At 42.3% G+C, this 24,799-nt stretch overlaps 2 protein-coding genes across 2 annotated transcripts in view; both read right to left on the reverse strand.

The window, feature by feature from the left end:
* Positions 1-7,136, reverse strand: part of GPRASP2 (G protein-coupled receptor associated sorting protein 2) — a 77,321-nt gene extending 70,185 nt beyond the window's left edge. Inside the window, exon 1 of the mRNA XM_088028698.1 lies at positions 6,943-7,136. The gene's annotated coding sequence lies outside the window, so the exon portion shown is untranslated. The remainder of the gene's footprint in view (positions 1-6,942) is intronic.
* A 1,877-nt stretch (positions 7,137-9,013) lies between these two features.
* Positions 9,014-24,799, reverse strand: part of GPRASP1 (G protein-coupled receptor associated sorting protein 1) — a 43,537-nt gene continuing 27,751 nt past the window's right edge. Inside the window, exons 3-6 of the mRNA XM_028095567.2 lie at positions 15,133-15,222; positions 14,534-14,609; positions 14,290-14,394; positions 9,014-13,805 (exon numbers count right to left, since the gene is read on the reverse strand). Of these exons, the coding sequence (XP_027951368.1) occupies positions 9,304-13,485 (4,182 nt within the window). The 5' untranslated portion in view covers positions 13,486-13,805; positions 14,290-14,394; positions 14,534-14,609; positions 15,133-15,222 and the 3' untranslated portion in view covers positions 9,014-9,303. The remainder of the gene's footprint in view (positions 13,806-14,289; positions 14,395-14,533; positions 14,610-15,132; positions 15,223-24,799) is intronic.

Genomic DNA, 24,799 nt, shown 5'->3' on the forward strand with positions numbered 1-24,799 from the left:
ATGCTCATGGATTGGAATAATTAATATTGTTAAAATGTCTATACTAACCAAAGCAATCTGCAGATTCAGTGCAATCCCTATCAAAATACCAACTGCATTTTTCACAGAACTAGAACAAATAACACTAAAATTTGTATGGAACCACATAAGACTCCAAATACCCAAGGCAATCTTAAGAAAGATGAACAAAACTGGAGGTATCACAATCACAGATTTCAAGATATACTACAAAGCTGTAGTAATCAAAATAGTATGGTACTGGCACAAAAACAGACACATAAATCGATGGAACACAATAGAGAGCCCAGAAATAAACTCATGCTTATATGATCAATTAATCTATAACAAAAAAAGGCAAAAATATACAATGGGGAAAAGACAGTTGCTGTAATAAATGGTTCTGGAAAAACTGGTAAGCTACAAGCAAATAAATGAAACTGGACCACTTTCTTACACCATTCACAAAAATAACCTCAAAATAGATTAAAGACCTAATATGAGATTTAAAACATAAAACTCCTAAAAGAAAACAGGCAGTAATTCCTTTGATATTAGCCTTACCAGCATTTTTTCAAGATCTGTCTCCTCAAGCAAGGGAAAAAAAAAGTAAAAATAAACTACTGGGACAACCAAGCTAAAAAGCTTTTGCACGGTGAAGGAAACCATCAATAAAACAAAAGCACAACTTACTGAATGGGAGAAGATATTTACAAATGTTATATCCAATAAGGGGTTAATATCCAAAATATATAAAGAACTTCTACAATTCAACACCAAAACACCAAATAATCCAGTTAAAAAAATGAGCAGAGGACCTGAATACACATTTTCCAAAGAAGACATGCATATGGCAAACAGACATATGAAAAGATGTTTACCATCACTAATCATGAGAGAAAAGCAAATCAAAACCACAATGAGATATCACCTTACACCTGTCAAAATGACTAGAATCAAATAGGTAAGAAATAACAAATGCTGGTGAAGATGTGGAGAAAAAGGAACCCTTGTTCACTGTTGGTGGTATGTAAATTGGTGCAGCCACTGTTGAAAACAGTATGGAGGTTCCTCATGAAATTAAAAATAGAACTACCATATGATCCAGTAATTCCACTACTGGGCATTTCCCCAAAGAAAACAAAAACACTAACTTGAAAAGATATATGCACCCCTATGTTTATTGAAGCATTATTTACAATAGCCAAGATATGGAAGCAACCCAAGTATCCATCAGTAGATAAATGGATAAACACACACACACACACACACACACACACACACACACACACACACACACACACACAATGGAATACTACTCAGCCATAAAAAATGAGATCTTGACATTTGCAACAACATGGATGGACCTACCTGGTATTATGCTAAGTATAGTAAGTCAGACAAAGACAAATAGCATATGACTTTGCTTATATATGGAATCTAAAAATGAATGAATAAACAAACAAAAAGCAGAAACAGACCCATAAATACAAATTGATGGTTGCCAGAGGGGAAGGGGGAAATGGGTAAACGGGAGTTTGAGGTACAGGCTTCCAGTTGTGGACTGAATAAGTCACAAGGATAAAATGTACAGGATAGGAAATATGGTCAATCGTATTGTAATAGCTTTGTATGGTGATAAATGGTAGCTGTACTTGTGAGCATAGCATAACATACAGAGGTGTTGAATCATTATGTTGTACACCTGAAACTAATGTAAGTAACACTGTGTGTCAATTTAAAAAAAAGAAAGAAAAGGCATCTAAATTGAAAAGGAATAAGTACAATTATCTGTGTTTGCACATAAAATAACCTTATATTTAAGAAATCCTGGGGTGCCTGGGTGGCTCTCTCGGTTAAGCATCCAACTCTTGATCTCAGCTCAGGTCTTGATCTTAGGGTTGTGAGTTTGGGCCCCAGCATGGAGCCTACTTAGAAAAAATAAAAATAAAAATATCCTAAAGACTCAACCAAAAGCTGTTGGAAAAATTCAGTAGTTTTAGAATATACAATCAACACTGAAAAATCAGTTGTGCTTCTATATACAACAACAAACTATCTGAAAAAGAAATAAAGAAAACAATCTAAAATTACAATAGCATCAATAACAATAAAATACTTAGGGATAAATTTCAGGAGGTGAAAGATCTGTACACTGAAGACTAGAAGATATTGATAAGAGAAATTAATGAAGAAACAAACAGAAAAATGTTATCTTCATTGATCAGAATAATTAGTATTATTAAAATGTTAATACTACCCAAAGTGATCTATAGATTAAAAATATCCCTATCAAAGTTCCACTGGAATTTTAACAGATATAGAAAAAAAAATCCTAAAATTTGTGTGAAACCACAGACGACTTCACATAGCCCAAGCAATCTTGAGAAAGAAGAACAAAACTGGAGACATCACACTTCTTGATTTCAAACTTTATTACAAAGATATATAATCAAAACACTAAGGTACTAGCATAAAATCATACAGATAGAAAAACGGAACAGAACTGAGAGCCCAGAAATAATCTCACAAATACATGGTAAACTAATATTTGACAAGAGTGCCAAGAATACTCAATGGTGAAACGACATTCTCTTCAATTAACTGTGCTGGGAAAACTGGATATTCCCATGCAAATGAATGAACATTGACCCCTATCTTACATCATTCATAAAAATTGACTCAAAATGGATTAAAGACTTAAATGTCATACCTAATACTTCCACCTAGAAGAAAACAGAGGGGAAAGAACTCCTTGACATTGGTCTTCGCAACTTTTTTTTTATATGATGCTGAAGTCACAAGGAACAAAAACAAAAATAAACAAGTAGGACTACATCAAACTAAAAAGCTTCTGCACAGCAAAATAAATGAGCAACAAAATGAAAAGGCAACCTACAGAATGGGAGAAAATATTTGCAAGCCATATATCTGAGAAGAGTTTAATATCAAAAATATATAAGGAAATCATAAACTGAATAGTAATCATCATCATCATCAATCTGATTTTAAAATGGGCAAAGGACCTGAATAGACTGTTTTCCTCAGAAGATATACAAATGGCTATCAGGTCCTTGAAAAGATGCTCAACATCACTAATCAGGGAAACACAAATCAAAACCACAATGAGATCTCACTTCACACCTGTTAGAATGGCTATTATCAAAAAGCAAGAGATAACACCTGTTGCCAAGAATGTGAAGAAAAGGAAACTCCTCTGCACTGTTGGTGGGAATGTAAATTGGAACAGTCACTATGGAAAACTGTGTGGAGGCTTTTCAAAAAATTAAAAATAGAACTACCATACGACCCAACAATCCAACTTCTGGGTATATATTCTAAGGAAATGAAATCACTACCTCAAAAAGATACCTGCACCCCCATGTTCCTTTGTAGTGTTGTTCACAATAGCCAAGACATGGAAACTACACAATAGCCAAGACTTGGAGACTACCTAATTATGCACCAATGGATAAATGAATAAAGAAAATGTTATACATATAAAATGGAATATTATTCAGCCATGAGAAAGAAAGAAATCCTGCCATTTGAGACTACATGGACAGACCTTGAGGGCATTATGCTAAGTGAAATAAATCAGAGAAAGACAAATACCATATATTCTCACTTATATATGGAATCTAAAAAAAGTCAAACTCATAGAAACAGAAAATAGACAGGTGGTTGCCAGGTAGGTGGGAGAAATGGGGAGATGGAATTCAAAGGGTAAAAGCTTGCAGTTATGAGTTAGTCCTGGGTATCTAATGTACAGCCTGATGACTGGAGTGAACAATACCATATGATAAATTGAAATTTGCTAAAAGAGTAGATCTTAAATGCTCTTAACACACACACACGCACGATAACTACGGGAGGTGATGGATGTTAACTAACCTATTTGTGCTAATCACTTCACAATATATATGTATATAATCACATTGTACACCTTAAACTTGCACAATGTTGTCAATTATATCTCAATAAATGTGGAAAAAATTTTGAAAAATTTAAAATAAAAGTAATCTTACCTTCCAACCTTACAACAAACTTTTACACATTTAAATGTATATGAAAAGTATTTACTTTTAAATTCAATTTAATTGACCTTCTGATTTTGATTTTAATTTCCTATAGGTGCACATACAGTAAGAGAATCCAATGGATAATATTATTTTGTTTCCTTTGATGTTGCTATCTCCCTGTACAAATTAGTAAACTGACATTCTGGATTCTATATAAGCCTTGTAATTTTGTTAATTATGAGCTCACCCTATATAAATGGATCCTACTTTTTTTTTTGTATGAGGAAATTCAGCTTCTGAGCTGGTATGGTTGAGGTACAGATATTGTGGATTCTTTAAAATGTCATCTAGGTAATGAGCACCATCATGAAAGTCTTCATAAAAGACAACGAGCTGGCTTTGGCAACACAGAGACATATTCTTTGACCTGGCCAATACACTTTCCATTTTGAAATTCTAAGAGTTTCAAAGGACTTATATGAGAATTTCAGTACCTCTCGGCCCCAATCAATATAATGCTATTATATTAAAGATAAGATAAAATGAGTTAAAAAAAAGAAGAATATAGCAGGAAGGGAAGAATGAAGGGGGGGAATCGGAGGGGGAGACGAACCATGAGAGACTATGGACTCTGAGAAACAAACAGAGGGTTCTAGAGGGGAGGTGGGTGGGGGGATGGGTTAGCCTGGTGATGGGTATTAAAGAGGGCACGTACTGCATGGAGCACTGGGTGTTGTACGCAAACAATGAATCATGGAACACTACATCAAAAATTAATGATGTAATGTATGGTGATTAACATAATGATAAAAAAGATAAGATAAAATGATAAAATTAACTGGAGAGTCTGATCACATATGTGAGTTGTGGATATGACATTTTAGATAACCCACAATGCTTATTATAAACTGCAATAAGCAATCCTGTATATTTCTAACACCAGACAGTATTTACCTCAGAAACATATATAAAACCAATTCTATACACTACAAAGGAGACATTAGAAATTGTTGGAGTAGGGGCAGATTATTTAATGAATGGTACTGGTATTATGTGGAAAGGATCCATTTTCCTCTACAAAACACAAGCCCCAATTCATTCTAGATAAATGACTGTTTCTTTCTCTTCATCCATTCATTCCTTTTAAAATATTTAAGATACCTAATTTTCCTGTAATTTGCTCATGTGTATTGGGGTCTAACTTTGTTTTCCCAAATGCCTAGGTAATTATTCTAACACCATTCACCAATGTGTAGAAGAGTTAACATAACAGACCTGAATTTGCTAGCCTTAGAAAGGTCTGCTTGCACAGTTGGCCCTTGGTGGGATTCTGGTAATTTATTAGCCAGAAGGATAAAGAAAACAAAAGGGAAGACCCAATTGCTAACATTAGGAATGAGAGAGGAGATATCACTAGATAGTCTACAAGTATCAAAAGGATAATAAGAAGTTGATTGACAAGGCTGTAGCGAAACAGGCACTCTCATCCATTGCTGGTGGGTGTGAAAATGTGTAATACCCCTTTAGAGGGATATTTGAGAATAGCTAATAAAACTACACTGCACATGCATATCATCCATCCCCACTTCTAGGATCCACCATCCCCACTACCCCCCCACTACCTTCCCCAAGGTAGGAATCTACCCTGAAGATAGACCTCTAACCATACAAAAATACATTTGCATGAGGTTATCTGTCCAGCATTAATAATAACAGGAAAATATTGGAAATAAATGTCCACATACAGAGTGATTGAACAAATTATGGTAGTGACACAAGGGAGTATTATTCAGCTGGAAAAAAATGAGAAAGCTCTCTATGTACTGACTGGCTTCAAGTCTGTAAAATATGCAAATAAATAGATTAATGGTATTAGTAAAATTTATTTTTCCTAAATATATTTTCCTTAAAAAACCCTCTGGCATACTGTGGCTATTTCACAGTTCTGGGCTCTGACCAAAGGGGCTTAACACAAATAAGGCAGTACCACAAAGGATCGCTGTAAATCACCAAGTCTAAAGCTTTGGACAGAAAACAAAAACAAGGAAAAGAGCTAAGGTCCACAGAGGGGAACCTGTGAGACCATCCATAAACCGGTTTCTGCAGATGGTTCCTAGAAAGACCTTCCTTTAAGGCTCAAGACTGAAAAGGGAGGGACCTCAGATAGAGCAGGTAGAGCAGTGACCCTTGTATCCTTATAAGGGAAGGAGTTGTCAGGGGGGTACAATGGGGCTAGGCTCTTTCAGAACCTCATATCCAGGGCAGACCCCCAGAATGATGCTGCCTGGGATGAGATCCAGGGATCCTCTTGGGAGTTGAGAAGCTTGCTGTTATACCAATGAGAAATCCTATGTGAAGGGCCCAAAGCATCTAGGTTCCTTTCTCTTAAGTGTGTTGCCTCTCACCTTCCCTAGAGCTGGCGGGATTGAGATTAATTCGTCTCTTGCATCTCCAGGCCACTGGAGCCTTGGAGTAAGTCACTCTTGTTGCCCCCTCATCCCCCACCCAAGGGGCGAGTTGGGGTGGGGGATGAGGGGGCAACAAGAGTGACTTACTCTTGAATTTGAATGACAGACAGCAAAGAGTGAGTGCCAACTAGGTGAGAGGAAGGGAGCGGTAATGTCGGTCACAGATCCTATCAGTTCCCAACCCTGCCTTTTCAGAAAAAACGCCACTGGTGTGCAGAAATTGTCACTTCACCGTTTCCCCTCTCTGGGCCCCCGAAGCCAACTCCCTCCGTGTGTCCCCCTCCCACACCCACAAACAGAATCACTCAGAGCGGGGCGGGGAGGCTGGGAGTGGGGGAGGGGTGTTCAGAAGGCAGGAGAGAGCAGAGAGCAGGAGAGTCCGAGGCACTCCCTGCACCCGCACCTAGTCTCAGCCACCACCTCCCACCGATGCCATTTCCCGGCCCCGCACCCACCTCCTCCAACAGCAACCGCTGCTTCTCTCACGTCTTCCTCCCGCAGGATGACTTCCTGCCTCTTGAGCTCCTGGGCAAAAGACTGACCCCGGCTAAGACTCTGGCAACAGGCCGAGGGGCTGTGCCCTCTACCAACAAACGCTGTAATTCTGATCGCCCAAGAAATTCGTTTCCAGGTTAGTGCAGCATGGAGAGACACCCACCCACCCACCCACCCACCACAACGTCCTACCACTCCTCCCACGGCAGTCTGTCACTCGTCAAGTGTACGTCCTTCCTGCCCCTTTTCCGTGCTGCACACCTCTGTGTTTGCCCAAGTGAGAGCGTGGTCACGTGAGCCACCACCAGCCTCACGTGACCGCGCAGTCAGCTTGCCTGCCGCAGCCCTGCCGCACGGATGGTAGAATCTTCTGTCCCTGAGGTTGAGACGCTTGCTAGAAGAATCTGAAGCTCCTGTCCTGGTGAAGATAGAGCTGAAGGAAAGCTGGATATGGAGCCAGAGCTTCCAGCCCTCGTGCTAGACCTGGGCCTTGCTCTGTTAGGACACGGGGCTGGTGAGGAATACTCGATGAGGAGTTTGGAGACGAACTGATTTTTATTATTCTGTATGATACTCGGGCGACATATTAAAACACACACACAGGGCGCCTGGGTGGCTCAGTTGGTTAAGCGACTGCCTTCGGCTCAGGTCATGATCCTGGAGTCCCGGGATCGAGTCCCACATCGGGCTCCCTGCTCAGCAGGGAGTCTGCTTCTCCCTCTGACTCTCCTCCCTCTCATGCTGTCTCTCATTCTCTCGCTCTCAAATAAATAAATAAAATCTTAAAAAAAATAAAAAAAAAATAACACACACACACACACACACACACACACACAGTCTACCTTGAAAAATATTGATGAGCAAAACAAGCATTCAAACTCCAGTGTCCACTACCAGGACGATCCCTGTTAATGCTTGTGGTTTGTGAAGGCAGGCAAAACTGCCACTTTGCCCTACTTCCATAAACCTTGAATACCAGAATTGGGTAGGAAAAGAACAAAACACCGCATTCTCAGACAAGCAAAAAATAAATAACAGCGTCACCATGTCTGTTTATTTTCCTGAAAATAATAAAATTTTGTATATTTCCTTAACCTGCACTCCCCTTCATCCCCTACCCCCCACTCAAAACAACTGTATGCCTGACTTTCACTCCTGTCTGAATATATATTACCTTTTTGAATGCGAAAAATCTGTAGTATGATTCAGGAACTTTTTGGAAATTTTAAAATTTATTCCCTTTAACTTATGTATTTTTATTTGGCAAGCTAGTTTTTTTTTTTTAAATTGTAGTCTCTTACAATTATCTATTCCCTTGGTATGTTTTATATCATTACAGATTTTTCCATAATCAAATATAAGCTTGCATAAATTTGGTCCACTCACACACATTTATTTTTATAATGGAGTTCTACTTTCCATGTATGATACCAGTCTTTTCTATTTCACCAAATAAACCACCAGAGCCTTTCTTATTCAATTTAAAAATCTATACATCATCACTTTTAGTGGCTGTATGGTGTTACCGTAACACTTTCCATGGGCACCACCCTGAAGAAATAGTTTTCCTCAGTTAATTTTGTCTACTTTCCCGTCTTAATCTTTTAACATTTAGGCAGTATCAAAGAAACACCTATACTTTGAGCTGCAAAATGCAACTTCTCAGCTCTTCAAAACTTACCTCATCCTCTATATCCCTTAACCACTCCAGGCTGACTGGATAACTCACTCCCATGGAAAACACCTTTTCCAACTCCATGCTTTTCTTCACACCACCCAAACTTTTTCAAATATTCCAGAGCCCCACTTAATTGGGTCCTTTTTCTCTGAGGCATGCCCTGAGTAGTAGCCCATGGTAACCCTTGCATTTAAAGTTATTAGAATAAGCTTTTTCAAGGAGCATATTATTTATGCATTAATTACCTGCATGCGTTCCTGTGTTATCTTTGCATCTATATTTTAAGTTCAAGGAGAAGGGTGACTTCTGACAACTTTAACACAACTTTATTGAAAACACAAACAAGACTCAAATAGACCTCAGTACACTAGAACAACAATCAGAAGGGTAGCTGGCTTATTTTTGATGGTTCAGTTCACTTTAACTGTGTCACAATCTGGACAAAAACACAAATATCAACAAATGTGCTTTCAGTTCTAATATTCATTTGGCATCAGAAGAATCAGCTCATACACAGTTGGGCAAAGTCAGTGTTGGCAATAAAGATACACATTACAACACAGAATCAACTATGTAATTCAAAACATTATTTAAGGAATTGTTAACTTAGGAACATAAGGACAAAGGCAAGTTATTAATCATACTAATTTTCTCGGTCTGCCTCAGGGTCCTTTTGACCATCTGTTTTGCCTTGCAGTTCCTTAGCAAATTCCTCAACTTCATGGAATGCAGAAATAAGTGACTCAAGACTGAAATCATCATCAGTGAACAACACTGACTCCTTTTTTATATTGTTACCAATATTCTCAAAAATTGCTAGAACAACTTGAATATTGTCATTTGTCTCTTTCCTGCTAAAAAGGCTCATAAATTCTGACACTGCTTCAGCACTGAGTAGTTCTTTTGTCATGACAGGATTTTCAGACAAATTCATTAGCATTTTCAGAACATGAAACCTTGTTTTGGTATTGCCCATGGCTAACAAGGAGAGAAATCCAGACATATACTTGGCAACCAGTGTGTGGTAGTCAGTAGTTGTAGTGAGATGTCTAACCATCCTTATTCCAGATAGCTGTTCAGGGGAATCTAAGCTGTAAGCAAGGGTTTCTTCACACACTTGACATACATATGTCTGAATCATGTTTAGATTTGGATAAGGTGGAGCCAGGAGAATCATATTTTCCAAAAAACTTGTCCTAACCCGGGAGGAAGGATAATTGAGCAAGGTTTCAATAAGTGAGACAACACCTGAATCCCGAATGAAATCTCGGGTAAATTGAGAAGCACTTCTCATACCCATTGCAATTTTAGATATTTCATGAATAAAAGGATCTCGGATTTTGTCCATTAATAAAAGGAGTTCTTCAAACTCTTCAGAACCAATTTTAAGCTCACATTGTATGCAGCTGCAGGACCAACTCTCAGGCTCTGCACTCTCTCGGGTTCTAAGATGCTCCCGAATTTCCCTGACTGACCTGTAGGATGGATCATACTGAAATGGGAACTCAGGTTCAGGCTGATCAGGCTGAAACAAAGATTCCTGCTCTTCCCCTTCTGAGTTAAGGTCCATGTGCTTGGGCTTTCCTCCAAACATTTCAGAGAACAGAGATGCTGCCTCTTTTGGAAATCTAAAGGGGATTGGAGATGGGAAGCCAACCCTACCCCACGGACCAGGCTTGAATTGAATAGTGACCTCTTCCCAGCTCTGGGGCCTGCGTGAGGCATCAGGCTCCTGCTCAAATGAACACTCAGACCCGCGAATGGCCCTGAACACAGGCCTAGGACTGGATTCAAAATGGGCCTCATCTCCTGCCCAGAACCAGGACCCCACTATGGCCTCATCCTCCTCAGCTACTGTCCTGGTCTCACAGTTGGTCCCATACCCAGTCCTGTTATTGGCCTCATCTTTAGCACCAAACCAGGGCCCAACAACTGTCCCTTCCTCACTTTCTGGCCTGGACTCACAGGTAACAACAGTTCCAGTCTCATTCATTTCCTTCTCCCCAGACCAGAACCAGGGCTCAACAATGATCTCTTCATCATCCTCTGGCTTGGATGCACAGCTTTTCTCTGCTTCTACACTGACTTCTTTTGCAGCACAGAACCAGGATCCAAAAATGACTTCTTCTTCTGTGCTTGATCTGCTCTCTTCTACTGCCTGAGGCCCAGTCTCTATGCTGTATTCTTCTTCAGCCCAAAACCAGGACCCAACAATGATTTCCTCTTCCTCAGTCACTGGCATGGACTCGAAACTGGCTGCTGCCTCCAAGCTGGCCTCTTCTTCTGCCCAGAACCAAGACCCAACAGTGGCTTCCTCCTCTTCAGCCTCTGGACTGGATTTGTTGTAAAAGCCAGCCTCCTTCCTAATGATCTCTTCCCTGGCCCAGAACCAAGCCCCAACAATAGCTTCCTCCTCGGCTGCCAGCCTGTCCTCTTCTCTAGCCTCAGCTGCTGTCTCGAGCCTGTCCTCTTCTCCAGTCCAGAACCAAGAACCAAGAATGTCCTCTTCCTCAGCATCTGGCCTGGATTCCTCTCTGTCTGTAGCCTCCCTAATGGTTTCATCTTTCCAGAACCAGGATGTGATCATGGTCTCCTCCTCCACCAGCGGCTTGGCCTCTTCTCCAGTCCCATCATCTATACTGACCTCTTCTGTAGCCCATAACCAGGGCCCTATAATGGTCTCTGGGCTTGCGTACTTTCTGGACCAGAATGACGACTCAACAGTGTCCTGTTCCTCCTCTGGCCTAGACTTCCAGCTGCCTCCATTGGCAGTATACATGCAGGGATTGTCTTCATCCCAGAAGCAAGAATCATTATTGATCTCATCATCCCCTGTCATAAATTTGCATCTGGCACCAGCTCCATACTTCATACTGACTTCTTCTGCGGTCCCAAACCAAGATGATAGAATAACCTCTTCCTTGTCCTTCAGGCTAGACTTGTTGCTGACCTCAGTCCCCACACAAGCTTCTACTCCATCCCAGAACCATGACCCAAAAATGGGCTCCTCCTCAGCTCCTGGCATGGTGTCACAGCTGACTTTAACCCCAGAATCATTCTGGGCCTGGTTTCCAGCCCAAAACCAGGACCCGAATATTGTCTCTTCTTCATCTTCTGGACTGGTGTCTTCTCCAAACTCATCCTCTGTATTGACCTCTTTTCTATCCCAGAACCAGGGACCAATGACCTCTTCTTCCTCAGACCTTGGCCTCGATGCACAGCTGGCTCTAACATCAGCTTCTGCACTGGCCTCATCACTGACCCAAAACCAGGGCCCAAAAATGGTCTCTTCCTCAGCCTCTAGGCTGGTTTCTTCACTAGCCCAGAAGCAGGAACCAGCAATGACCTTTTCTTTATCATATGCTACCATAGATTTAGAGGTAGCTTCAGCCCCAGTTTCCATACTGGTCTTTTCCCCAGACCCAAGCACGGAATTACCAATAGACTCTTCCTCAGTCCTTGGTCTGGATTTACTGCTGGCATCAGTCCTCATACTGGCTTCTTCTTCAGTCCAGAACCAACTGCCAACAATGGACTCATCCTCCACTTGAGAACTGTACTTGACACTGGCCCCACCAACTACACTGGACTCTTCTGTAGCCCAGAACCAGTTCCCAATGAGAAACTCCTCCTCGGACTTGGCTCCTTGCTTGGCCCTGACTCTGGCCTTAGTTTTCACTTTTTCCTTTGCCATTATTCTGGTCCTGGCCTCTTTCTTGGACTTGGGCCTTGGCAAGTTATTAGCCTTTTCTCCAGGCCAGAACCAGGACTCTTTTTTGACTACATCTATAGATCCAGACACAAAATCAATGGAAGCTTCTTGCTTGGCCCTGTGCCTGGCACTGACATTGGCCCCCTTCCTGGCTCTGGGTTTGGACCTGGATTTGGCCTCCTCTCTAGCCCAGAACCAGGACTTCACATTGCCTTCACATTCAGATCCAGAACTAGACTCAGAAACTTCTTTCTTGGACCTAAACCTGGACCTGTTATTGGTCTCTTCCTTGGGCCTGGACCAGATATTAGTCTTTTCTCTGGCCCAGAGCCAGGATGTCTTAATAGATTCATCCTCAGAGCCAGAACTAGACAAAATGTAAAACTCCCGATTGATGTTGGGCCTAGACATGGCCTCTTCTCTGGCTATGTGCCTGGATCTGGCACTGGCCTTTACCCTGCCTCTAGGATGAAACTTTGTACTGACCTCTTCTCCACTCCAGAACCAGGAACTCAGAGAGGATCTGTCCACCCATCTGAAATCACACTTCTGAGGGATCTCTTGTTTGGACGTAGGCCTGGGGCACCACCAGGACCCCACATTGGTCTTCTCCTCTGACCCAAACAAAGGCTGTTTTCCTGATTGGAATTTGACCCTGGTGCCAGAAAAGGCCTCAGTGTCCTGACTGATCAGTTCCCTATCCATAGATAAGATCTTAGATTTAGCAGCTGACCCAGACTCAGTACTAACCAGTGGCCAGGCTATGGTATTGGTCTGGGACACTCCCTCTGTCTTCAACATTGTTTTATCATCAAACTCTGTCTGGGCCCATGAATGGGCTTTATCTGTGGGCCTTGACCCAGGAATTGCTTTGGCCTCATTCTTAGGATGCACCACACCTATTGCCATGGGTTCAGCTTTGGGCCTTGTACCACCTACTACCATGGCATCAGATTTAGGCCTTGCCCCAGGCATTACCTGTGCCTGGGTCCTAACCTTGGGTCTGACCACCAACAGGATTTCATTCTCTCTTTCAGCCCCACCCCCAACCTCTTCTCCAGCCTTCTTCTCAGGCTTTGCCTGGGCAGCAGGTTCAATCTCAGCCCCAGTCATGGTACAAGTTACAGAGGAAGCCCAGTTAAGTAACCCCACCCCAGTCTCAGCCTCTACCACAGATCTCTCAGTTTTGTATCTTCACACTTTTATCTTTCAGTGATTCAGGTGGTAGAGCTGGAAACAAATGTTAAGAGTCAATCACTAGTCCATCAGTCAATCAAGCTCCTTCCGAAGCCTAGCCTCGGTCAGTATCACAAAGTGCAGAAGAGGCCCAACCAAGCTGGGGGACGATGGATGTTCCTGGGTGGGTGCAGACCTGTTGAGGGTGGTGGTCAGCAGCAATTCCAACACCACCAGAGCTGCCAATGGAGGTGGATCTAAGGAAAGAGAATGACATGGGGCTTTGAATCTCTTCTAATTGTGTTGCTCCATGCAGAGATTCACACAGAGACTGGACTTTGAATGTTTACTGGGACAGTTGGACTAGTTAGAAAGTCTTCTGTCACCCTCATTTCACCCATGTTTTACCCCAGAATTTGCCACGTTACTTTGCCTGATACAAAACAGGTATGAAACTGGTAAGTGTTGGCAATGGGAGAGGTTTAGGAGCCCCAGAGTACCATAATCACTCTTGGGCCAGTGTTGATTTCCACTTCCCCATCCAAAGTTGTACCCACTCTCATACCAATCTATACAGATGTGGTGCGATTTTCCCCTCCTTTCCTTGATTCCAGTGTTGTCAAACCCTAAAGCAGCCTGGAGGCTGTCCTAGGAATAAGTAAAAATAAAGGAGAGAATGGAGCCTGACTGCTAGATAGATTAAGAGGGCGCGCTGACCTCTGATGCAAATATCTCTCTTACCATAAGAATTCCGTTTGTCTGTTTCCTGTCTCCTTGTTCCTGCTCTCAGGTCTTCTCCTTCCCTTCAGAGCCAATCCACACCTACCCCAATATTCCTAGTATCTCCTGCAGGAAATGGACAAGGAATGCTGTGGCAGTGTGCAAATCTGGCAGCAAGCAGGAGAGGTGGAGGAGGTCCCAGACCCACGAGCATCAAAGACACTTGCCATGACCTTACTCTATAGTACTCCCCTGATTTACCCACCTTCACACCAACCTCCAGAGATTTGAACCAGTCTCCTCCTCTCTCCTTTACAGAAGTGAGCAGCCTTAAAGCAGGTCTATGGACAGACACAAAGGCAAAACATTCAGGAAATAATGGTAGCAACTGAGTGCTTGGTGGACTGACCAACACCAAAGAGAAGAGTATCCATATTATCTTCTAACATTTAGGGTCCTGTTGATAGAATATTCTCATTCAATTTAGGCCCTCTGTTTCACGGTTCTGGATAACAACTCTTCCCATTATTCCCTTCTCCAATTAAGAGGATTCACCACTAGGTGTTCACACTCCTTTGTGCTGTACTACAGAAATGGGGGAAAATACACAGCACATTCCAGAAAACAGTATGTGCAGTGGCCCTTGTAATTATGACTTGTGTCTCACCCTCACCTCCTAGCCCATCTTTTCCTACCACGAATTTTCAGTGGTGAGGAAGGCAAGGGAAATGCTTCAAAAGCTAATACAAAGGGGGATTTTAGAAGGTATTCCTGGACGCCTGACCTGTCCTGGTCCCGGTCACCCCACCCCAATTCAGCTTTCCACTCAATGGCTGCTGCCCATCCCCCCCTAGCCCCACACACCTCCAGAAATCCAGGCCATTGTCCTGCTCCTCCTTTTTCTCAAGCCTCTCCTCTACAGATGCACCCTGCGGGAGGAAACCGCCAGACCTACTGCGCAGAGAGAAGACTTTGGCTTCAACCAGATACCTGTGGGAAAGGACAGCGCCCAGGGCCCGGGACCCAACAGGCCCCTTTCCAGAATCAGGGCCCGGAGTAGCCGACGCCACCGGCCACCCGCTCCCGCCAGATGCGCACAGAGCTCGGACGCCATCCCGCCCCCCCGCCCCGGCGGCCTCCCTGGGCGCCCCCCACCCCAGCTCCGGCTCCGCCATTTCTTCCGCAGCAGCCTCCCCCCACAGCTCTCTCCCGGCACAGGCACCGTCGACGGCGGGTCGCGGGCGCCTGGAAAGCTGGCCGCGGAGTGGCGGGAGCAGTTCGCCTCCAGAGGATCCGAGGGAGCCTCTCCGGCCAGCCCCCGGCCCGTGCCAGTCGCCGCCTCTCCTCGTCAGGGGTCCCGCGGCGCTGCGCACCTCTCTCAGGGAGGTCGCCTCCTCCTGGCCAGGCTGCCAGGGTCTGGGGTCCGGGAAGGCTGGAAGCCGGGAGACAGTGGGGGGGGTCCCCCCGCCTCCCCCCACGACACCCCCACTTGCCTTCACAGGCTCAAGGTGCAGGTCGTTGGCCTCCCCCCTCCTCTCGGAGCTCCTCACTCGGACTCCCACCGCCTTGCGTGCGGCCAGAATCGCAAAGAGGCGTCCCGCCCCCCGCGCCGCTGCACCAAACTGGGCAGGGGCTGCGCAGGATGCGGCACGAAACGCTCGCGGCGAGGGTGTCGGGAAGGGGGGCGGAGGGATACGGCACGAATGGGCTCGACGCCCCCTCCCCGGCCCACCCTAGTTCCGACCCAAAGGGGGCGGGGCCGGGAGGAGCCCCAGCCTAAGGGGCGGGCTCACAGCAGCGCGCCTCTGCAGACCTCCGCGGCGACCACCCCTCATTGCTGGCCCTGCAATCTATGGGACCCGGGGAGGGTTGGCGGTGGGGGCTAGGATCCAGGGGTCGGGGGCGGCGGGGCGGGGAAGGTGCGCTGCCCGCAGCAGCGGATGGATATCAGCCGCCCCTCGGTGTGTGAGAGCCCCCAGACTGCTCAGTGTCTGTCCACTTCCCTCTCCCCCATTCTGTCCACCATCCTAACTGGAGGCCAGTGGGCCAGGGCCTGTCAGGACAGCAGGCTGCGAGGCGAAAGGCGACCTAGGGCCAGACTGCCCCGGAGGTTCTGGGGTGGGTGGCCGTCCCACGTTCTTCCTTCACTGCTTCGCGAGGCCACTGAAGGGAGGAAGATGGGAGGGGGGCCCTCACGAGGCCTCACCACTGCGCCTTTTCTAAAGGAAGGCAGATCTACACCTCTACCCCGAGAAAACCAACCACTGCTCTGCCTCCATTCTTTCTGCCACACTGCTGTTTTCCCCCCACTCAAACTGGCAACATGCTTTTGCCATTTCGCAGTCCCCACAGTTGCCCAAAGAGGGCCTTTTTTCGCCAGGCACGACCCGCACTGGGTCCTAGGATATTTCCTGTCTGTTGCCCCCATGGCCAGGGGTCGGGCTTGTCCTGGCTCTTCTTCAACTGACCTATCAAGTCTTCTCTTGCAGTCACATCCAAGCTCTCATGATCCTCGGCCGTGTGGAAACGTGGCAGGGAGTAGAACCAGCTTGGATCTCAGCCACTTGCCATACACACCTGTCTAGTTTCCCCAGCCATTCTTTGGAGGAAGGCCCCATCATGTACCTACTTCCCAAGTCAGCACCTGGTGGTTTTTGAATCCTCTGATTCCTTTACCCCTACATCCTTCCTCTAATCTCGAGCCCTTCCTTTCTGTGCTCCACGGGGCAAACAGAGCAACGTGTTTAAGCACGTGGTTGAGCACCAACCTGCTGGTGCCCATTTTAAACCCAATTAAATGGCACTTTCACTGTGATAGGCTGAATAAAGGTCCCTCAATGATGTCCACATCCTATTCTCCAGAACCTGTAAATATGTGATGTTACAGGGCAAAGGAGAAGTAAGATGGCTGATCGAAGTGAGATTGCTCATCAGCTGAATTTAAAATAAAAATATGCTGGGTCTCTTCCTGGCCAATGTAATTACAAAAGTACTTCAGATGTGGAAGAAGTAGGCAGAAGAGTCAGTGTCACATCACAGTAGCATGAGAAAGACTGGATAGGCCATTGCTGGCTTTGAAGATGAAACAAAGCCAGGGCCCAAGGAATGCAGGCAGCTTCCAGAAGCTGGAAGAGGCAAGAAAAGCAGATTCTCCCTAGGATCCCTCAGAGAAATGAAGCCTGACCATCACCTTCATTTCAGACCAGGGAGGTCCTTTTTGTATTCCCAACATCAAGGCTGTAAGCTAATACATTTGTGTTATTTTGAGTCGCCAAGAATGTGGTAATGTGTTACAGCAGCAGTAGGAACTAAATTTACTCACCATCTTGACTTGAAAGTCCATCCCCCTTGACTTACTTTACTTGGCCTTCAACCCCTGGGAAGATCAATTCCGGGGGCTCATCTCTTACCCCTATAACCACCTTCTCCAGCAATCCCCTGTCTTTGTTTTCTAAAGAAAAAAGACTTTTGCAATGGCCTCTGAGGTTCATCTTGGACAAAGTCCCCACTTGCTGAAAATCACTGACGCTTTTGAGGATGAAAAGGGAACTATAATTTTACCATGAATTTTCATATATTTTCATTTCAGCTTTTATTTGTTTTTAAACATTTGTTGTAACTATGCAATATTTAGGTGATAAAAAACCATCTGGAGATGATTCTATACAGTATCTGGACTGACAATGGATGTCAATTATCAGAGGAGGGCTGCTTTTACTGTGCTGTTTAAATGACTTTAGCTGAACTGTGGATCATTTTTTTCTTTATTCCACAGCATACTATCTTGGGTGAATGCCAGGCTTGAAGAAGGGAGTCTGAGCTCTGCTGGGATCTGTGGGTGTGTGTGAATCTCCTTGCCTCCCTGAACTGTTCTTTCACTTTCTTAAAGTCTCTGGTGCCTTTCATTCATTCAAGAAATACACATGAATACCTTCTTTATCCTAGGCACTGGAGATATGGTAGAAACACAAATGAAAGAAATCTCTGTTCTTGTGGAAGCTACATTTACTTGTAGTTTCTATCTTATGCAATTTCTTATCCTAGAATTTTATGGTCATACCAGCATAATGTTGTCTGGTAATTCTCAAGGTGATCCAGTATTGAATTCAAGATATTTATTGACAGGGGAGTGAACCTACCACAAGCTGAGAGAGTACACTATGAAACCTTGAAATTTTGTTGGACAATTTGTTCTCATTTCATTTACTGAACAGGCCGTATGGCTGTTAAATAGTTATTAAACTGAGAAAAGTCCTCTTTTAAGCTCTGCATGTTAGCATTTTATGTGTATATATCAGATTACTTAAATGTCATCTTTAATATCAGAGAGCATATAAAGGATTGAAACAGGATGCTGACCTATGTCTTTGTGGCTGCTAAGTAATAGTCTATTTACTTCCTTCTCAAATGGATTCTGGTCTGATTACAACAGCCATAGTTTCACTCCCCAGTGTCACCACTAGCACCTGTATAACATGGACTAGCCTCTGAAATCTAAATTTCTGTAGTGTAAGTACTTGCCATTGAACTTTTGATTGCCAAGACATCCACTTCAAAAGACATCCATTATACTATATATAGAAAACTCTAAGGAGTCCAGTAAGAATGGTTAGAACTGATAAAGAAATTCAGTAAAGTCAAAGGATACAAAATCAATGTATGGAAATCTTGCATTACTATACAGCAATAATGAAGCAGCAGAAAGAGAAATTGCAAAAACAATCCCATTTACAATTGCACCAAAATAATAAGATACCCAGGAATAAACCTAACCAAAGATGTGAAAGACTTGTACTCTGAAAACTATAAAACACTGATGAAAGAAGTTGAAGACAACATGAGGAAATGGAAAGAAATTCCATGCTCATGGATTGGAAGAACAAATATTGTTAAAATGTCTATACTACCCAAAGCAATCTACACATTTGATGCAATCCTTACCAAAATACAACAGTAATCTTCACAGAACTAGAACAAACAATTCTAAAATTTGTATGTAGCCATGAAAGACCCCAAATATCCAAAGCAACCTTGAAAAGGAAAAGCAAAGCTGGAGGCCTCATAATTCTGGACTTCAAGTTATATTACAAAGCTATAGTAGTCAAAACAGTATGGTACTGGCACACAAATAGACACAGAGAGCAACAGAACAGAATAGAGAGTCCAGAAATAAACCCATAACTATATGGTCAATTAATCTTCAACAAAGGAGGCAAGATTATCCAGTGGGAAAAAGATAGTGTTTTCAAAAAATGGTGTTGGGAAAACTGGACAGCAACATGCAAAAGATAGAAACTGGATCACTTCCTTATCATATATAAAAATAAGTCCGAAATGGATTAAAGACCTAAATGTGAGACCTGAAACCATAAAAATCCTAGAAGGGAACACAGGTAGTAACTTCTCTGACATCGGCCATAACAAGTTTTTTCTAGCTAGGTCTCCTAAGGCAAGGGAAACAAAAGCAAAAATAAACTATTGGGACTACATCAACATAAAAGGTTCTGCACAGCAAAGGAAACAATCAACAAAACAGAATGGGAGAAGACATTTGCAAATGACATATCCAATAATGGGTTGGTATCCAAAATAGATAAAGAACTGATACCACTCAACATCTAAAAAACAAAAAATCAATTAAAAATGGGCAGAAGACATGAACAGATGTAGAGAGCAAAATGGAGTCTCTCATGTTAAGCAGGAGTCTGTGTCAAGCAAGGGCCTGTGTCAAGCAATGATGCACATAGTTAAAGATACTGCAGCCACAAGATATTGCTGGGATCAGCATCAGCTGACACCCCAGAACTGATAACAAATAGAACCAGAGGAGGTCTGCAGGGGCCCAAGACCAATTAAATTCCTTTAAAAAAGGGAGGATTTTTGCAGCAAAATGTCAGACTCCTCAGACATGACCCCTCTATGTCTGACCACTTAAAAAAGGCAATTGCCACCAAAGTCTCTGCCCAAATGATCTCTGAACAGAACTGAGTTCCTTCACTGCTTGAACATAATAAGCAGTTAGTGCCAAGAGCTGACCTGGACTGGACCAAGACCTTATCTCAACTGCACACCCACAGACTGACTTCGTGTTTGGTTCATTAACTTCCTACACCCTTCTGTTATCTTGTTTGTTGTGTGGTTTGTCTTATGTTCTGCTCTGTGTGCTACTTAAGAAGCTAAATTTAATCACATGGTGAAATGTTACTGAGTTTGGAATCTGGAACCTGCTTTATAATTGTGATTAATTTTATCTTATGATTGAATAAAACTGACATTGTGGAAAGACACAAATTGTGTGCACCTTCATAGTGTGCTCATCATAACAGACATTTTCCCAAAAAGACATCCAGATGGCCAACAGACACATGAAAAACGCTCAACATCACTCATCATCAGGGAAATGTAAATGAAAACTACAATGCGATTTCACCTCACACCTGTCAAAATGGCTAAAATCAACAACAGAAGAAACAACATCATTTGGTGAGGATGTGAAGAAAAAGGAACCCTCAGTATTGTTGGCAGGAATTGCAAACTGGTTCAGCCACTGTGGAAAAAAGTATGGAAGTTCCTCAAAAAGTTAAAAATAGAACTACTCTACAATCCAGCAGTCTCACTACTGGCTATTTACCCAAAGAATACAAAAACACCGATTTGTAGGGGTACATGCACCCCTATGTTTATAGCAGCATTATTTACAATAACCAAAATATGGAAGCAGCCCAAGTATCCATCGGTTGATGAATGGATAGAGAAAATGTGGTATATATACAATGTAATATTATTCAGCCATAAAAAGATTGAAATCTTGCCATTTGCAATGACACGGATGGAGATAGAGAGTATAATGTTAAGCAAAATAACTCAATCAGAGAAATACCATATGATTTCACTCATAGATGTAATTTTAGAAACAAAACAAATGAGCAAAGGAAATAAAGAGAGACAAACCAAGAAACAGACTCTTAATTATAGAGAAAAAACTGATGGTTACCAGAGAAGTGGGTAGGAAGATGGGTTAGATAGGTGATGGGGATTAAGGAGTGCACTTGTGATGAGCACTGGGTGGTGTATGGAATTCTTGATTCACTAAATTGTACACCTGAAACTAATATAACACTGCATGTTAACTAACTGGAATTAAAATAAAAACTTAAAAAAAAAAAGACATCCATCTTGAATAGACACGTGAGTCGGTGTATGACCCACCTACTAGCAAAACAACCAGATAAGGAACTTGGCCACTCCCATCCATGAAGTTACCTTTCAAAAATGCCCTACTGAGCCCTTGACTCATCCTACTTTTTCCATCCCAGCCCTAATTCCTACTCTCATGCCTTAAATTAGCCATAAGGAGTGTACTTGTGGAACCCTAGGCTCCCCATCCTCAGAGCCTAATAAGGGAAGAGTCCTAGGTCTGTTCTCCCTCCCACCCCCCACCATATGCTTGGGTCCTATGGAACAACTTTAGAACAAAATAATCCTCCAAGCATTAAGCCAGGGATACAGAAGAAGCTGTGCCCCCAGTCCCACCCCCACCTTCCATATACACACATGTGAACTTTCTAACTAGCATATCCCTTACTTGTGCAGGTCAAATGATTTCCTCTTGTCTCTCTCAATCATCGGAATTATGGACCTGCTTTTTGCCCATTTAAGTTAATTTGCCTTTCTTCTGTCCTTCATGTGCCTCAGGCAAACATTCCTTCTGGGATCTCCTTTTTGTCTAAGATTGAGCCAAAATCTGTGCATTCTTAGAATTTATCCATTCTCCTATCCCTGAGTTTCAGGAGCTTTACACAGGAACTCAAGTCCCTTGCATTAGGACCAAGCAAGCTGGGTTGGATTCTTGTGAAGTATCTGATGAAATTGGCTCAAGAGGCTTACGAGCCTCAGGGAAAGATCTCAGCCTGTGTCCACTACTTGAGACAAGGCACATCTAGAAAACCTGTGGGGAGGCCCGACCCAAGAATATTTTCAGGTCACATTTGGAGTGGGTTCTGCCTTAAGAGAATTTATCTTGAGGGAAAACAGAGCCAGGCACAATGACCTCAGTCCAGAAACAATGTCTTGTCATTAGGGGAGTATAGCTATTTTAATGGCCACACTGGGATTAGAACTTCTATTTTTGCCCGGTCTAGCAGACACCCTCAACTATATGTCTGTTACAACAAAGGCAGGTAAAACAAAACAAAACAAAAACAAAAACAACAACAAAAAGCAGGTTATCCCAGAAAAATTGTTGCAGATCCATTCTGTAACACTCTGGTGTGCAGATCCCATTTATAAAGTGTAACATAAAGAGGGGAAAATATATTCCTCTACAACATGGATTTAAAGTTTAGAGTAGTACTCAGCTCTGGCATCATGAAGACTCTGAGATGAGAAAATTAGAGGGAGCATTGGAGGGACTTAAGTGTTTGTGACAGTAAAGCTTAATGTGGCAACAACACCTGGAAAAATCATGTAAAAAGCATCAAAATTCAGGACATAGAAAATACCCCTTGAGGATTTCTAGAATTAAAGGGCTGGTAAGGTTAGGTTATTAACTTCGAAGGGATAAGAAATCCTGAATTTCCACAATGTCAGCAAATACCAACAGTTAACTGAATGTCAAATTACTTTTTAAAATAGAAAAAAAAATATATAAGTCCATGGTACATTTTGTATGTTTCTCATTACCTAACCATCATTTATTGCCTCACTATGACAGGGCATCATCAATGTCTGCTTCCAGACAGCAAAAATGGGGGGAGAAAAAGAGTAGAGGTAGTCCACACACTTCTCAAAATCCTTGGTCAAGAAATGCTTACAACATTTCCACTCACATTCGATTGACTGGAATTCAATCACCATTTATTTAAAATACTGTCTGTTCACAAGCCGGGACAACTAGATATCCACATGCAGAAGAATAAAGTTGTCTCAGCCGACCAGGAATACAGTAAAACTTCCTTGACTTGATAAAGAACACCTACAAAAACCCTATAGCTAACATCATACTTAATAGTGAAAAACTTAGAAGATTTACCATTAAGATCAGGAAAAAGCCAAGGATGTCCCTTCTCACCACTCCTTTTCAACATTGTACTGGAATTCCCAGTTGATGCATTAAGACCATGAAAGAATATAAAAGGAATACAAATTGGGAAGAAGAAATATAATTGCCTTTATTTGCAGGTGATATGATTGTCTATATAGAAAACCTGAAAGAATAGACAAAAAACAATCTTGGAAGTAATAGGTGATACTAGCAAGGTTTGAGGATAGGGTTAATATACAAAAGTCAATTGCTTTCCTATATACCAGCAATGAGCAAGTGAAGCTTGAAATTAAAAACAACAATATCTTTTATATTACCACTCCAAAAAAGGACGTACATAGGTATAAATCTAACAAGTATATACAAGATCTATATGAGGAAAACTACAAAACTCTGATGAATGAAATCTCAGAAGAACTAAATAAATGGAGAGATATTCCATGTTCATGGATAGGAAGACTCAAGATGTCAGTCCTTCCCAACCGGGTCTATAGATTCAATGCAATCCCAATCAAAATCCCAGCAAGTTATTTTATGGATATTGACAAGCTGAGACTAAAGTGTTATGAAGAGGCAAAAGACCCAAAATAGCTAACTCAATATTGAAGGAGAAGAACAGAGTCAGAGGACTGATATTACCTGACTTCAAGACTTATTATAAAGTTACAGTAATCAAGATGGTGTGATATTGACAAAAGATTGGACAAATAGATCAATGGAACAGAATAAAAAGTCCAGAAATGTATAGACATAGAGTCAATCTTTGACAAAGGGGCAAAGGCATATGATGGAGCAAAGATAGTCTTTCCAACAGATGGTGCTGGAAGAAATGAACATGCACATGCAAGAAACTGAATTTAGACACAGACCTCACACCCTTCCAAAATTAATTCGAAATGATCACAGAGCTAAATATGAAAAGGAAAACTATAAAACTCCTAGAATATAGGAGAAAATTTGATGACTTTAAGTGTAATGATAACTTTTTAAAACAGTTTTATTGAGATATAACTGACATTAAAAACTGCATATATTTAATATACACAATTTGGTTAGTTTGAATGCATACACTCGTGAAACCATCATCACAAAGTAATAACATATTTATTTCCTCCAAAAGTTTACTTGTGCCCTGTTGTTGTTGTTGTTATTGTAGTCATAAGAATACATAACACAAGATCCACCTTCTTAAGAATTATAATTCTATAATACATTATAGTTATAATGTATTATAAGTATACATAACACAAGATGCACCTTCTTAACTAAATTTTAAGATTAACTAAATTATGATACTGTATCGTTAATTATAGGCATTATGTTGTACCATTCTCTAGGACATATTCATCTTGCACAATTGAAGCTTTATACATCAACAACTCCCCATTTCTCCCTCCCCCCAACCCCTGGCAACCACCACTCTATTCTCTGCATCTATGAGTTTGACAATTTTAGATATCACATACTTGTGGAATCTATCACAGTCAT

The sequence above is a fragment of the Eumetopias jubatus genome, unplaced genomic scaffold (genome assembly GCF_037043125.1).
Source record: "Eumetopias jubatus isolate StellerSeaLion01/CBP00866 unplaced genomic scaffold, mEumJub1_p1.0 scaffold_11, whole genome shotgun sequence".
Classification (NCBI taxonomy): Eukaryota; Metazoa; Chordata; class Mammalia; order Carnivora; family Otariidae; genus Eumetopias; species Eumetopias jubatus.